Below are 16,348 nucleotides of genomic sequence, written 5' to 3'. Positions count from 1 at the left end.
CCCTAATTGCTAGATTGGGATGATGGCACTCTAGGGCTTTAGCCCAGTGTCACCCTACTTCTCTTCTGTCATTTTGAAAATCAAATAATTCCAGGAGTTCAGCTTTAACACCGAGGCTTTTTTTGGCTCTCTTCTATTACTCCAGCAGCTATTATGTCAATCCGGTTACAAAGGGGTGAGCTGGAACAACTCTGCACACAGTGTTTACTGGAACCTGACTTGGCCATGGTTTTTTGATTAGCCTGCTTTGTACACTGGAATAGCACAAACAATTTAAGGTTTTTTTTTATAACTTTTATTAAAGATGATATTCTTTGCTATTGTCTTCTAGCTTGCAGTCCATAATGCCTTTAAATATTCATAGAACATGCTGTAGCAAGTGTGTTCTATTGAACACATGTCCATAAAAACATAAATTTAAACTTGGCAGCATAGCGACTGATGCAGGCTAAGCTCACAAAGCGCCGGATGCTGCCATCCTTCCCTTGAATATGCATTGAAGAAGGAAAAATGAAATCTGTCCAGGGTTTGGCAAGGAGGTGGCTTGCAGTATTTGTGAGATACAGGTAGGAGACCGGGCAGAGTCAAAACATCCTTACAATCCTTTTATCATATTAACAAAAGGTCAACCTCATCCGTTTAAGTCACGTTACCAATTTCCATAAAGGGAAGATAATGTGCGTGCATGTATAAGGTTACAGCGTAAGCTAAAAAGGAGAATTGCGGACAGCTCTCGTGATAGGTGAGCGCAGAGTAATGACAGATCCCACTTATCTGTGAAAGCTGCTAATTAGACAGGGTTCATACAATATCGGAGAGCTGACTACGCAGCATATGTTAGAGTGGGATAAGAAGATGTCTAAGAAAAACGTAATGGTTCGATAATGTCACTGTGCTGATTAGCATTGTCTTGAGCTAGAATTGTCTAACTGTGAATTTCACATCTGAACCTTTTAGTTATTTCCCATCACAACACTATTTTACAATGTCAGTATCCAATACATTGGCCTCATCTAAAGGAGAACTCTGAGCTGCCGAAATACCTGCACCGAAGGTTACAAATCTGCTTTCAGCAGGTGTGCTTATTTCTAGGTACAGCATTGTGCTGATGGGGAGACGGAAGACTTGCATTACATTGTGGGTAATGGCTGGTTTTATTTTTAATATACATAACTTATATGGCGTCCACAGTTTGAGCAGCTCTTTACGAAATAACAAGATACAGTTTAGTTACAATACAAGGAGGGCAGTAAAGCCCTGCTTCGGAGAGCTTAGAATTTACAGGGAAGGGCAAGTGATACAAAAGGTAATAATGGTGGCCAGAGTGGTGGGTTGATGAAGAAAGTAAAATTTCAGCTGTTAGGTAGAGGTGGGATAGGCTTTCCTGAAGAGATGAACTTTCAGGAATTGCCTAGAGGTGGACAGAGCAGAGGATAGCTAAAGAGTTTGGGGTAGGGAGTTCCAAAGGGTGAGAGAGGTTCCAGAGAAGTCCTGATATGAGCTACGGAGGAGGTGATGAGGGAGCTAGATAGCAGGAGGTAACTGAATATAACAGGTAATCTTTAATTACTTTATTAGACCCAACATCTTTAACCACCTTCAGCCCGCCCTATAGTACAATGACGGGCGCAAGGTGGTTCTCTAGTTCTGGTAGGACGTCATATGACGTCCTACCGTTCTCACTGCGCATGTGCAGCTCAGGGAGCGCGCAGCGCGGCGATCACCGGTCCACTGTGTCCCTCGGACACAGCGGATCACGGAAAGAACCGAAGATGTCGGCTCGGTCATGTGATCAGCTGTGTCCAATCACAACTGATCACATGTAAACACGGAAATGCCGGTTATCGGCATTTCTCTCCTCTCGAGCTGTCACGCTGACAGCTCGAGAGGAGAGGAGATCCGGTAATTGGCTTTCTGTGGAGGGGATATGTACACTGATCATCAGGGCACTGATGATCAGTGTGCTCTGATGATCAGTGTGGCCCCAAAAGTTCCACCTGTCAGTGCTCATCAGTGCCATGTGCCAGTGCCCATCAGTGCTACATCAATGCCACATATCAGTGCATACCAGTGCACATCAATGCCACATATCAGTCCCCATCTGAGCTACCTTTCAATGTCACCCATCAGTGCCAGTCAGTTCCACCTATCAATGCCAATCAGTGTCGCCTATCAGTGCCAGTCAGCGCAGCCTATTAGTGCCAGTCAGTGCCATCTAACAGTGCCAGTCAGTGTCGCCTATCAGTGCCAGTCAGTGCCGCCTATCAGTGCCATATATCAGTGTCATGTTTCAGTGCTGCCTTTCAGTGCCCATCAGTGATGCCTGTCAATGCCCATCAGTGCCACCTACCAGTGCCTCCTCATCAGTGCCCATCAGTGCCACCTATCAGTGTCCATCAGTGCAGCCTATCAGTGCCCATCACTGCAGCCTCATTAGCGCACATCAGTGAAGGAGAAAAATCACTTATTTACAAAATAACAAAAACTAAGAAAAAATGTTTTTTTTTCAAAATTTTCAGTGGTTTTTGGTTTGTTTAAGAAAAAATAAAAATCCCAGCGGTGATTAAATACCATAAAAAGAAATCTCTATCTGTCTCAAAAAAATGATAAAAATTTCATATGGGTACAATGTTGCATGACCGCGCAATTGTCATTCAATTTTTGACAGCGCTGAAAGCTGGAAATTGGCCTGGGCAGGAAGGGGGTATAAGTGCCCTGTAGGCTAGTGGTTAAGGATTATTTTTTTATTCTGCAAAAATGCATTCAAAAGAAAATAGACATGTTTTGGATAGCGTAAAGCAGTATTAAACCCAATAGCAAACATTATATTGTTGCTTACCAATTCTTAGAGGGGACGGCAGTATTAGTTTCCTTTTTAGGCTTTTGTTCTCTATTTTTATCTGGTGAACCAGCCAGTAAGTCTGTTCTTTTTCAACAGAAAAGCTCTCTTGCATTTACAGGGATGAGACAGACCATATAACACTTAGGGAAAAGCTTACAATGATCATGTTTTATTTATTTATTTATTTATTTATTTATGTAAAACCTTTATCCCAAAGGAAAAAAAAATGTTTGTTGTAACTGCATATAAAATGTTAGCTGGAGTTTGGCTTCAATGTGTTAGTGTATTTAAATCTGCTAGTAGCTAGTATATCTCCCTTCCCCCAGAATAATAATGCTGCTATCCAAAGGTGCACCCTGTGCTCCTTCATCCAGAGTGGGGGCATACAAGAGGTCTGTTACTGTCCAGATCACCAGGTGAAAAGAGAGGGGGAAAAAGCCTAGAAATAAAACTAATGTAACTACCACATCTAATGATTGGTAGGATCCACTATACTACATTTTTGGTTTTGAGTTTAATACTGATTTAAGCATCATGTATAGATCAAAATTTATTTCCAACAAAAATGAATACTGCAAATTATTAAAAAAGACAATTCGACTCAAAGGTCTTGTTGTTTTCCGCCACAGATTTCCTCACCTGTTACTTCTGTCTCACACACACAGGCTGAATAATATTACAAGACTCCATTCCATAAAGAGAGGGAAGCCAGTCTTTGAGTTATCAGAATTCAGGAAGCCTTATTTGAATGTAACATTTCCTTCTCAAACCTGTCTGAGACATCACTACCCAGAGGTGGTTTCATCGATCTGTAGCTTATGTGTTATCACTCAATATTATCACCTTTTAATGGTTTATCAAGCTTTTCACTCACAAAAAAAAATAAAAAACCCTTCCAAGACTGACATGCGATAACTCATTAAAGGGTGATAATATAGGTTTAAAACACCCAATAAATAATAAACTCTCGTATGGTAGCAAAACGTAGCTAATAATGTAACAACAGTGTTGAAAAAGCACATTTCACCAAGGTAATTCACATTCACGCGTTCCATTGACAACCTGACTTTCACAGTAATGTTAAGCATGCAATTTCGCAATCTATTAGACATCTCTTGATCTGCTCTCCTGCCACATTGTATTGAACCAGCTGTGAGTGGGTAAATAAATGGATTTACTGACCTGTCAGGAAATCAGGGTCGGGAACAGGCTCAGATATCTCTTCATGACACTGGGTTTCTGATGGAACGGTGGTAACAAGAAGACCATCTGGCAGCTGGTGCTCCAAACCTCGAGCAAAGTTATTTTGTCTACAACAGAAGAAAAATGAATGTTAGTGAAGGATTGGGAAGGGACATTTTGCCTTTAGAGGTAGTTCTTAATGAGTCTTCATATCAGAAACATAACGAATCAAAGTGCAGTACACAAATTTTAATACATTTCTGTGATAAGAGAGAACAAATGGTGGTAAATATAATTTATAGGGGATATGTATTATGATAAATATGGATGATGCTATTATTGTTTTCCTCGTGAAACTATTAGCCACTTTCCTGATGTACCCTCCTAGTGTAGAGTAGGCTGTTAGGTAAATTTAATTAGCTCAATTGTAATCAGACAAGTAGGCGTTGCTCAGTGTTTCACAGGCTGCTGCTCTGTTGCTTCTAGATGATTCTACAACCATAGTGGGAGGAAGAACAGGGCATGCAGCCTGAATATTTATGGTACTCCTGTCAGTCCGAGGTGTGCCCAGTAGGTGGTGAGAGAGCCCATACATATTCTGAGGCCTGTGCAACAGATTGCAGTGTTTCTGGGTCCAGTCTTACAGGAGGGAACCCCTGTGCAGGGCTCTGCCCCTGGTGGAGAACCTTAGAAGACATTTTCAGGAAGACACAAGGACCCAGCTAGGCTTAGCTAGGGGGCCTGTTTCAAGTTCTAGTCATGTTGGATCTGGAGGAAGTTGGTGGGAAAGAGTTCAGCTGTCCTAAGGAGGTGGGAGTCTACATCTCCCTCTCTAGGAAGAGCCTGGTGGATATCAGCAGGAGGAAACCAGTGGTCCTGTGGCTATGTGAGTAAATGGCCACAGTGCTGAAGGGTAGTCACTATCTGTAGCTTTTAACTCTGGAAGGAGTACAGGTCACCATCATTATAGGGATCCCATGGGACATTCCTTATTTTGTACAGTGCAGCCAAAAGTGAAGAGTTCTCAAGTTGTTCCGTTTTACAGTTTAATGGGATATCCCATGCTCCCTATCCCTATCTAAGTTTATTGTTCCCAATAAAAACCCAAAAAGAAACTCCTAGACTGTTCTTTGAAGTTAGTGGAAGAGTGCAGGAAATGCTGCCTGGTTGTGTGTGCTCTAAGGGAGAAATAGATCCAAATTCACTAGTGGCTCTTTAGGTGGTGTGCTACACTAGTACATTATTCTGACTGGAGACAAAGTAATGCAGGGGGCCCTAGGCAAGGTAAGAGCATTGCTCCTTGTAATGCCTATGAAATGTGTTGGCCTTGGACCCTTTGTTTCTTGGGGAATTTTTACAATAAAGCATCGTTGCCCAGATGCCAGAAGCACGAGAAATTACATTGAAGTAGTTTATCTAGGCTAAAGGAACAGAGTCACAAGACATTAGACTGCTTAAAGCAGATAAGAAGTGTTTGTGACAGCAAAAATGTTACATTAGACTGTTTAAATTAGATAAGAACTTGTTTATGCATTTAAAGATGTCTGCTTGTTTGAGAAGTTAGAAATCTTTAAGTTAAGGGTAGATCAGAAGCTGATTTAAAGCAAAAGTGTGATATTGCTAGATAACGTTGTTTGTTAAGTAATGTGACTGGGTGTGACTCTGTTATCCTCATGAAACTTTTCTGCTAGCTCCTCCCGGAGTGGTCATGCTGCCCGCCCAATTCGGGAAAGTGCAAGAAACAGGGCTTAAAATGGGAAGCCTGAATGAGGTCAGGGGGGAGCCTTCCTATGCAAAAGGGGATGCTCTGACACTGGGACTCTTGCCAAGGCTATATGGGCGCATTGATTGGTCACGTTCAAGGCTTCTCTGCGACCTCTTGTGCATTATGGTTCCAATACGGTCTGTTCCTTCCCGTCTTCTCATAGCTTTGGTAATGTATTAATTCTATGCTGCGACGCTGTCAAAAGATGTGTTGTAATGCTCACATTATTATTGGTGTGTGTTACTATGCAGATTGTGATGACTATAAGATATATCCTCCTGTGTTGTGTGATAATAAAAGTGAAGGTTTTGACAGTGCAAGAATATTGCAGGTGGATTCTGTTATTTATTTGAGTGCTGAGTGAATGCTATGATGTGCCAGGGCAGGTGTTCATTTGGTAGTGGGTCTCTCACATGCTTAGAATAATGGTGTAAGTGTTGGTTAAATGTACATGTATATTGTGGGTGTTACTACCTGTGTATTGTGTGTATAAGACTTGCTTTTTGTTATTGTGTCCAGCATTGCTTTACACCCCCCATACCCAGAACTTTGATTGTTGCTTATAAGGAATATAATAAGAGAGAAACTACCCAAATGGCATTGACTGTTCAGGAATGGCCAGCAGACACCAAGGGGTTTATTTACTAAAGCTGGAGAGTCCAAAATCAGACTCCCTTCTGCATAGAAACCAATCAGCTTCCAGGTTTCATTGCCAAAGCTTCATTGAACAAGCTGAGGTTAGAAGCTGATTGGTTTCTATGCAGAAGGGAGTCTGATTTTGGACTCTCCAGCTTTAGTAAATAAACCCCCAAGTGACAGGCAAGCAAATAGGTTCAACCAATTACACTATCCTCTTGGTTAACTGCATGAGCATTAAAGTTGGAGATGGACCCTTTGTACATCCACCAGGCCCTAGGCTTCTGTCTAGGTTGCCTTGTGGAGGATCTGGTTCTGATGCTGTCCAGTTGGTTCCCACATTTTCCAAATCAGTGGCCTGAAATGAGTTTATATTAAGCATAATCAGAAATCATTATCTGCATACTTATTCCAGGTAAGTGACTCAAAAAGTTCTGAAACTATTGGATTAGAATACCAATCAGCTAGATAAGTTCTTTGAACAGGATTTTGACATTATTTCCTGAAGTTGTGCATGTTCCTATACCAATATATTTTGTAGGCAAACTTTTTTCTCATGCAAAGAAAACTATGTGCACACATTTTCCAATGGCTAAATGCCAGAAAGGGTTCATAGTAAAGCAGGAACAGAAAAGAGAATGTTCCTGGAAGGTACTTGCTGACTTTTCAGTGATGCAGCTAGACAAATAAATGACACGTGCCATAGTAAGTAAGGGTATGATGCGTTATCTACCCTATTAGGTAGAATAATATTAAATAGAATAAAAGGTGAAGCACAGATGAATATTAGGATTTAATTCCCAGTCTGGTCTGAACCCAGGTTCATACCTAAATCTGCTTTTTCACTCGTTTGTCTGAAAACGTTTAACTCATTCAGTGGGAGCCAAATGTCAAACTGTATGTAGTAATAGTTTTTTTCAATTGCTATTGTTTTCTTCTTCTCCTATCAATGGTTGTTAGGGAAGCATTGGGTGATGTCACCTGCTGCATACTTAGCAATCAGTGATGTCACTCACTCCCATTTATTTCCTGTCAAGGAATCCCCAGTAATGTAAACAAATGTGCAAGAATAGATATCATTGCCCATATATGGCAATTATATTAACCCCACTACCCATTCACTTAGTGTGCGATGGAGGACAGAATCTGGGGGTTCCCTTATTGTTAACTGTTCAGATATCATTCAGGTATCTTTTGTTCAGCCTGGAACATTAAAGTGATACTAAGGCTAACATTTATTTTACCATAATGCATTGCTTGTATTAAGGTAAATAAATTTTTTTATTTCCCTGTGCTCCCCCTTCCCTGTGTGAAGGGGAAGAGAGGGGAGAAGAGGTCAGCACTGTGCATGGCTACATCTCTTCTCTCCTCTCTTCCTCTTCACACAGGGTGAACGCAGTGTGTGTCCCCATAGAAAACAGCTTGCTATGGTGACACACAAAGAAGAGGAGGAGCCAGGATCACCAGCAGAGGACCCAATAAGAGGAGGATCAGGGCAGCACTGTGCAGTACCATTGCACAGAGCAGGTGAGTATAAGGTGTTTGTTATTTTATTTAAAAAAAAACTGCCTTTAGTAACACTTTTAGGCTACGTTCACACTAGCCTTGTGTGCAGGTGGCAGAGAGCGTTTTTACCGCTTCCCAAACGCCTCTGCCAACTCTGCACATTACAGCACATGGTGCTGTTCTAACAGGAGCGTTTGCGTCTCGTCGCGTTGCGTCGCGGCAAAACGGACGCCTCTGGTCGAGTCAGGAGGCTTTGAAGCCTCCTATTCTCGTCTATGGTGCCGCTCCGCAAACGCCCGGCCGGCCTTTGCGGTGCGGTTGCGACGCGGTTGCGGGGCGTTTGCGGAGCGGTAACACCACTCAAATGCATTATAGGCGTTTGTGGGGCGTTATTAACGCTCGGCAAACGCCTAGCAACCGCCGCTAAACCGCGCATGCGGCGTTTGCGGAGCGTTTGCCGAGCGTTAAAAACGCTCCGCAAACACCGGACCAACGCTTGCCAAACGCTAAAGGGGCGTTTGGCAAGCGTTGGCAAAACAGCCTAGTGTGAACGAGCCCTAAGTCACATTAATTTGCCCATATGTGCATATTTCCTCTCCCCATTTAAAGTGCATGTATAGGAAAAACGTTATATTTTAGTTGTGGATAGAGTAGGGGAGGGCTAGAACAGTGGCTAAATGGTTAGCACTTCCACCTGGCAGCACTAGGGTCATTGGTTTGAATCCCAGCCACGGCACCCCCTGCCTAGAGTTTCCATGTTCTCCCTGTGCCTGCATGGGTTTCCTACAGGTACTCTAGTTTCCTCCCACACTCCAAAAAAGACATGCTGGTAGGTTGATTGGATCCTGTCTAAATTGGCCCTAGTATGTGTGAATGAAAGTTAAGGACTTTAGATTGTACACCCCTTGAGGGTTAGGAACTGATGTGAATGTACAATATATATGTAAACCACTGCATAAATTGACAGTGTTATATAGGTACCTATAATAATAGAACCCTTGTCAGTTTAATTTTTGCTGCCGTTTTCCATTTGGAAGATTTCCCTTCGCTTCCCACTCTGTGGATGCAACATGGAAATGAGAGGAAAACCCTAAAATATGAGAATTGACACTGGACCAGGTGTCCCAATTGGAAGATTTCACCTCTCTTCTTGTTCTGGAGACAACTCTAAAATTTAGAATTTCCCATTCCATTTTGTCTCAGTGACAGTGGGCATCTCCCTAATGATGACAAAGCACCAATTCAAACTTGACAGGGGTTCAAATTCATCCCTGCGCTATCCGATTCTTTTTTTCTTAAGTTTTGTCTATGCTTGATTTGGTCATAGACATAACCTGCTACAATATTTATTATTAAAATACCAATTTTCAGCTTTCAGCACTCTCACACTTTGAATAACAATTGCGCAATCATGCAACTTTGTACCTATATGAAAGTTTTATCATTTTTTTCACATAAATAGAGCTTTCTTTTGGTGGTATTTAATCACCTGGGTGTTTTTTTTTGCACTATAAAAAAAAAGGAAACAAAATTAAAAAAAAAAAAGTTTTTCATGGTTTCTGTTATAAAATGTTGCTAATGTTTCTCCTTCACTGATGTGCATTCGTGAGGCTGCACTGATAGGCAGCACTGATGGGCACTGATAGGCAGCACTGATGGGCACTGATGAGGTGGCATGGATAGGTGGCACTGATAGGCTGTACTGATGAGGTGGCACTGAAGAGGCGGCACTGGTGGGCATTGATGAGGAGGCACTGGTGATGCTGCACTGATATGCAGCAATGATGGGTACTGATAGGTGGCACTGATGGGCACTGATAGGTGGCAATGATGGGGACTGATAGGCGGCACTGATGGGCACTGATAGGTGGCAACAGTGGTGGACTGACCATTTGGAAACTCGGGCACTGCCCGAGGGCCCAGGGTCAGTAGGGAGCCCCATTAGATGCCCCTGGTACCTTTTTCATAGGCTTTTTTGAGTATGGGCAAGGACACAGGGGCCCCATGATCCCCTATTGGCTGGGGGCCCCATGAGTTGTCAGTTCGCCCCTGGGTGGCAATGATGGGGACTGATAGGCGGCATTGATGGACACTGATAGGTGGCAATGATGGGGACTGATAGGCAGCACTGATGGGCACTGATGAGGTGGCACGGATAGGCGGCACTGGTGGGCATTTATGAGGAGGCACTGGTGATGCTACACTGATATGCAGCAATGATGGGTACTGATAGGCAGCACTGATGGGTACTGATAGGTGGCAATGATGGGGACTGATAGGTGGCACTGATGGACACTGATAGGTGTCAATGATGGGGACTGATAGGCAGCACTGATGGGCACTGATAGGTGGCAATGATGGGGACTGATGACAGAGTGTGACAGCGTGAGGAAAGTGCTGCCGATAACTGGCAGCTGTATTTACTCGGTGATCTGCTGTGTCATTGGATACAACTGCTCACGTGGTAAAAGGCCGCTGTGATTGGCCTTTTACCTCATCATGTGATCAGCTGTGTCTGTAGGACACAGCGATCAAGGACAGAGCCAGGTGCATGCTGCTGGGGGCGTGCAGGAAGGTGCATTGTGGGAGGACGTCATACGATGCCCTCCCAGAACTGGATAACTGTGCTGTAGCCATCTTTCGGCTACAGCGCAGTTGTGAAATGGTAGACATTTCATTATGAATCAAAATTCAGACAAAATGTTTGTGATTTGGAGATTTGGATGTATCTGAATCTCTGAATCCTAACAGTAATGAATTTTAATGAATCTGAAATATAGTATAATATAAACCACAAATTCATTTGTATTCATTTGTTTCACCGGATTACATGATGCAATAGTTTGGGTCTTTTTGTTTTTGAAGCATCCAAAATAATGTAAGGACATAACAAATGATCTGAATTGATTCATTTATTTTATTCTAGTGAGTGTAGCATGAATATTCTAATAGTCAATTCTTTTACATTAACATTATTATAAAAAATGCACTACATATAAAATAGAAACATATTGTAATAAATACAGTAAGGTATGAATATGCAATCAGATGATTCCTACTTATTGTGTTTGGGTTGGCTAGAAGCGGATCCATCAGAATCTCCAAATCATAACATAGCAAATGAATTTGAAATTCATTTTGTTCCATTTGTTTCTTTCATTCCATTTCTCTTTGTGCGTTGGACTAGCAGGAATGCTCGTGCAAAAGTAATCTCTCCAACTAACAAATTAACATTAAAACAAATATAGCCAATCTTCTGAAATAACAGAAAAAAATAACAGAACTTCCAAAAATGTGAATCGATTCGGCACAACGAATACATACTCTCCCGAAATAACGAAAACGCTCTGAAAATGAATCATATAACGAATATGATGAAACAAAATGCTTTACTTAGCTAATGAAACAGAACCTAAATTAATTTTTCCATTGTGAACATCTCTATTTAAAAGATGCCCTAATTCACTTACAGATTAATTATAATATCTACTATCAGGCATTACATAGAATATAATAAAGGGCATATTTTGACTTTAATGCCTTTGTGCAGATTTAGCACAATCAAATTGATTGTTAGGTTAGTTGCCCTATTATTATAGGACTGCAGGATAGATGATAAAATAGATAATAAATATATAATGAAAGTAAATAACGATACACATCTAAAATGAAATATTTTCATGAGTTTAATAGTAGGGTTTTATTATTTTCTTAAGGTCTCACATGTTGTATTCAGAAAAAGATAAACACATCTTGACCTGGTTGAAAACAGACTTTACTGACGTCTGCCTTAAATGCACTGTGAGTATGTATTCACCGTATTGATATGAAAGGGATAATAGACCTTGAAAGCTGCTTGTTATCTTTTTTTTTGGTCCATTATTCTTTTGATGCAAACACACTGAATACAGATGATACATTTAACAATGGGCCTGAGGATCCATATTTTAACTCTGTCCAAGCTGGGGTCAGACAAAGTACCTCTGGACAATGCTAAGTTGTTGGAGTAATTGTCAGGACTGTGGTGCATTTTATTGCAAAACATTTTCAACATGTTTGCTATGACTGAGATTAGATCTTTTTGATGGCGACAAATAGATGGACTAGATAATCACAGCAGGCATTTTGAGAGGTAAATTGGGGGAAAAAATAAATTAATGCATTAGCTGTAACCACTTCGGGGTTATTAGAATTTGCAGCCTTAAATGACAGTTTTACCATGATTAGTTGTTATAGATTATATCACATTGCTTATAGTTCTTTACCCAGAAAGGTTCTCTAGTGTATCTATTGCATATCCACAATTACAAAATTTCCATTTAGCAAGTTTGCAAAGAAACATCCAACTTTGTACATCTCGCAATAGAAAACTAAAGTGAACCTATGCCCTCCCCATAAAATCTTAATACCTCTAGCCAACCATGGCATAAAATGGTGTAAAATACAACCCCTGATACTTATTTTTCAGCTTGAATTTAATAGATATTTTCCACCTCTGGCAGTGGGGCACATGACCAGTGCCATGGAATTAATCAGGTGGTCTCTGCTAATCGAGAATATCAATGGTCAATCAGAGCAGCTGGCTGGTTGGCTGTGTCTAAAATTGTCATCCCAAGTTCCATCAGTAGGGATCAAATGACTATTGATTAGCATATATCATAACAGTGTCCCTTTAAATTGAAACAGCTATAATAAGCTATTGAAGATATTAAACTATGATTGCACTATTTATAAGATATAATCAACAATGGGAAATACAGTATAGTACTTACTCGTCTTACAGATCAACCATGTATCACCTATGTATATGAATCACAGTTTTGCACTTATTATACTCTTGTATATTTTTTTGAAAACTTGGATATTTTGCTGACCCAGAAAAATGCATTATGTTGGCATAATACAAACGCTATAAACAATTGCCATGTTTGTTTCTTTTATAAAAATATTTTCTTCACCCTTTTCTCCATCTTTTGTTGCCTCTCAGTGCTGCTGGTCTGCTATAAACTCTTTGAGCTTTCTGTCTGCATGCATTCCAGTGATGTCTGCATGGCATTTCTCAGATCAGTGTCAACTGCTCACCATGCCTGAACAATGTGTGTCTGCACAGTTGCTTATACTGTAGTCTCTACTGGAAGAGAGTGTGACAGAGTGACATTACAGGACCACAACTAAGAGACAGACAGAGAGAGAGAGTTGTCATCCAATAACAGGAATTTCCTAAACAATTACTTCTATGACAGGATCACTAAGGATTATCTTAATTAAAGTTGTTGTAAAGCCTTCCATATACCCAGTGAAGTGATTAGACTCAGGTGATAAACAGAGATTAAAAAAAAATCCTTCTATATAAGTTATACCTGTTTATTTGTTGCACTCCAGCCTACATCAGTTCAAAGTATACAGATCAAAGGATTTTTCTCAGCAACAGAAGGCAGGGAGTGATCTGATGTCACACACTGCACAGCTAGAGCACAGAGCTATCTGTAATCTGAGAGTTGAGCAGAGTGAATGGACACACACCCTGTACATAGGCTCATAGAGAAACATACACAGCTAAGGCTGTCAGTCACCTGCTGTGTGCTAGAGGGGGAGCAAACCACCACTTGGGATGCTGTGGAATTGGCTTAACCTAATAGGGGTGAGTCATGCAGCTAGCAGAGGGAAGAGAGAGCAAAGAGAAATGACACTTGGTGCTTTGGATTGTGACAAGTGCACAATGTACAGGGATATAGTTTGTTAATTTTTAATTTTAGAGGTTTACACCACTTTAAATTTGCAGGTATAAAAATAATTAAAAATTACTTTTGTGATGGAATTAACATGCTAAAACCAATATGAGCGTTTAGTTATTAAGTTTACATATGTTCTGGGTAATACACTAATAAATGTGGGGTAGATCGATAATTACAGTCCACAACTATAAATATTATAGCTAGAGGTGGATACCCTTACTGGTCTCATATGAGATCTCGCTGCCACCTCTACAAATGTAAAAAACTTATAAAACTTAACCTATATTTACTGTACATCTCATCTGTACACCAAGGGTGATCAGACATGGCATAGAAATGTATAAGCAAAATATGGAATCCCTAATTTTCTGCATCGAATTTCAGCTCCCATCATCTATGAATGTTTATCTTGTTTTAGGTTAAAGTGATTGTAAATGCATATTTTTTTAAATAACTAAAATGTCATACTTACCTGCTCTGTGCAATGGTTTTGCACAGAGCAGCCCCAATCCTCCTCTTCTTGGGTTCCTTGCTGGCGCTCCTGGCCCCTCCCTCCTGCCAAGTGCCCCCACATCAAGCAAGCTCACTCCCAAGCCACTGATCTGTGTGTCCAATCGCACACAGTCTTGGCTCGACACCATGCTCCCACTTCCACCAATGGCTCCTGCTGCTGTCTCAGCCAATGAGGAGGGAGAGTTCCGGTAGAGCCGAGGCTCCCATGCACCTCACTGGATTGAGATGGGGCTCAGGTAAGTATAAAGAGGAGGCTGGAGGAGGCTGCTACACATAGAAGGTTTTTTACCTGCATGCACATAAAAACCTTGAGCCTTTACAACCACTTTAATACCCTTTGAATAGCAATCCTTAAACTATAGTGCAAATATTCCAAACTTATATTCATGTCACACATAGAAAGTCAGTAATGTGTGGCCAGTCCTCTAAATAGGATTTCAAAGAAAGAGTTAAACTGTTCCACCTCCAGACATAGTGGAATTGTTCTGTAATTTACAGCACTCAGGGTATTGACTTCCATAGCAGCACTGAGAACTGGATAAAGCCTTTATCTGAAATTAGCCAGACTGACACTGATTAGTTATTAAAGGATGAACTGCCATATGTATTTTCGATGAGTGTCAATGACAGCCTTTCCCCTAAGAACCACAACTTCTCAACACAACTGGTTTATAATGATTGATGCTTCTTGTAATCATTAACTCTCCCATGGATAAAAAAGATGAACTCCAGGCAAACATCAATATACTGTTGAAATTCATATATGTGAACTTCTTTATCTGCCAGAGAAATTGTCATTTTCTTTTTGGCCAGTTTTGTGATCCAGAGATGGCTACTGCGCTAAATAGCCAAGAAAACAACTTTGCTCTTTCTTGCTTCAGCTTCACTGCTTTCAGGGTCACCACCTTTTAATATGGTCAGATACTGATTTATTGTCCAATGAGGGGGCTGGAGGCAAAGAGGTGATCTAGAAAGCTATGAAGACGAAATAAAAAAAGGAGTGCCTCCTGCCTATCTGTGCAGAGTGGTGAATGTATGTAAATCACAAGACAGACTGAACAAAATTACAAATTAATTGGTAAGCAAAACAGTAAACATATAAACTGAATACTGTATGTGTATTATCCAGTTGTCTGGATTTTTACTGACTAAGTGATGTAGGATGTATATCACTGGATAGAATCGCAAGTAAAAATACTTTAAAGGATAAGTTCACCTTTTGACCAAAAATAATAAATGCACATTTTTGTGCAAGTAAACAAAATGTGCACTTATTATTTTTGGTTGCAGGAGCCTGTAAAGCATTGCACCAGCAATCAGCAGATCGCTGGTAACATGCAGATCTCCTGCTGACCTGTCAGTGTATTTGCTTGCCTGTATGGAATGTACTGTATACTGACAGGAAGATTCAATGAACTACCATGGTGCTCCAGGTTGCTGTGGTAGTTCTTTGAGAACTACAAGCCAACAGCCACCAAGGGTGTTGGGACTTGTAGTTCAATAGTTCACAGAACTCTGCAAATAAATTATGCTGCCATGTGGGTGGAGCCCCACATGGCCGTACTTTTTAAAAAAAGTGACAGCTAGTTTGTGGAATTTCTCCCTGTACTGCTGTTCGGAGGGATGGGGGGCAGCGGCTGCAGCATTGGGAACATGCTACATATTTCACCCTAAAATAGGGTGGAACATGTAACATGTTCCCAAAGGTGGACTTATCCTTTACATAGAAAACCTCTTTAATCAGCAATGGATTTATCTATTAGGCCAGTTGCACACAGGCATAATAATTTACTGATTTTTACTCAGGAACTTTATGGCAGAAAGTCGGTGAGTTAAAATAATGGGCATAAAGACCTGAGTAATGTTGAGTACAGGCGAGTAAAGGTGCTTACGTTTATAGACAAGTAACATTCTTCTTCATTGCCAGTGTTGTAATATACTCATTTATACTCATGTATACATGCTTATAGGTGAGTAAACATGCATATGCAAGTAAATAACTTCACTCAATGTAAAGTTTTATAGTTTGTTTGTATTGCTCTGTACTCAATGATTTAATACTGATCTTCACTCAGATGTGTGCATGGTTCCATAGACAACAGTGCATCTCCTTTCACATCAGTAAAATACGTGGCATATTTTACTCCTGTGTGCAAGAGGCCTTAGGCC

At 40.8% G+C, this 16,348-nt stretch overlaps 1 protein-coding gene across 2 annotated transcripts in view; it reads right to left on the bottom strand.

The window, feature by feature from the left end:
- ASTN1 (astrotactin 1) overlaps positions 1–16,348 on the bottom strand; it is a 715,149-nt gene that overhangs the window by 125,712 nt on the left and 573,089 nt on the right. For both annotated transcript variants that reach the window (XM_089676329.1, XM_089676330.1), the window contains exon 14: positions 4,025–4,152. In XM_089676329.1, the coding sequence (XP_089532455.1) occupies positions 4,025–4,152 (128 nt within the window). The remainder of the gene's footprint in view (positions 1–4,024; positions 4,153–16,348) is intronic.

The sequence above is a fragment of the Staurois parvus genome, unplaced genomic scaffold, assembly GCF_062004578.1.
Source record: "Staurois parvus isolate SC_StPar_1 unplaced genomic scaffold, SC_StPar_1.0 ptg000166l, whole genome shotgun sequence".
Taxonomy (NCBI): Eukaryota; Metazoa; Chordata; class Amphibia; order Anura; family Ranidae; genus Staurois; species Staurois parvus.
This window is presented reverse-complemented; position numbering and strand designations above follow the sequence as displayed.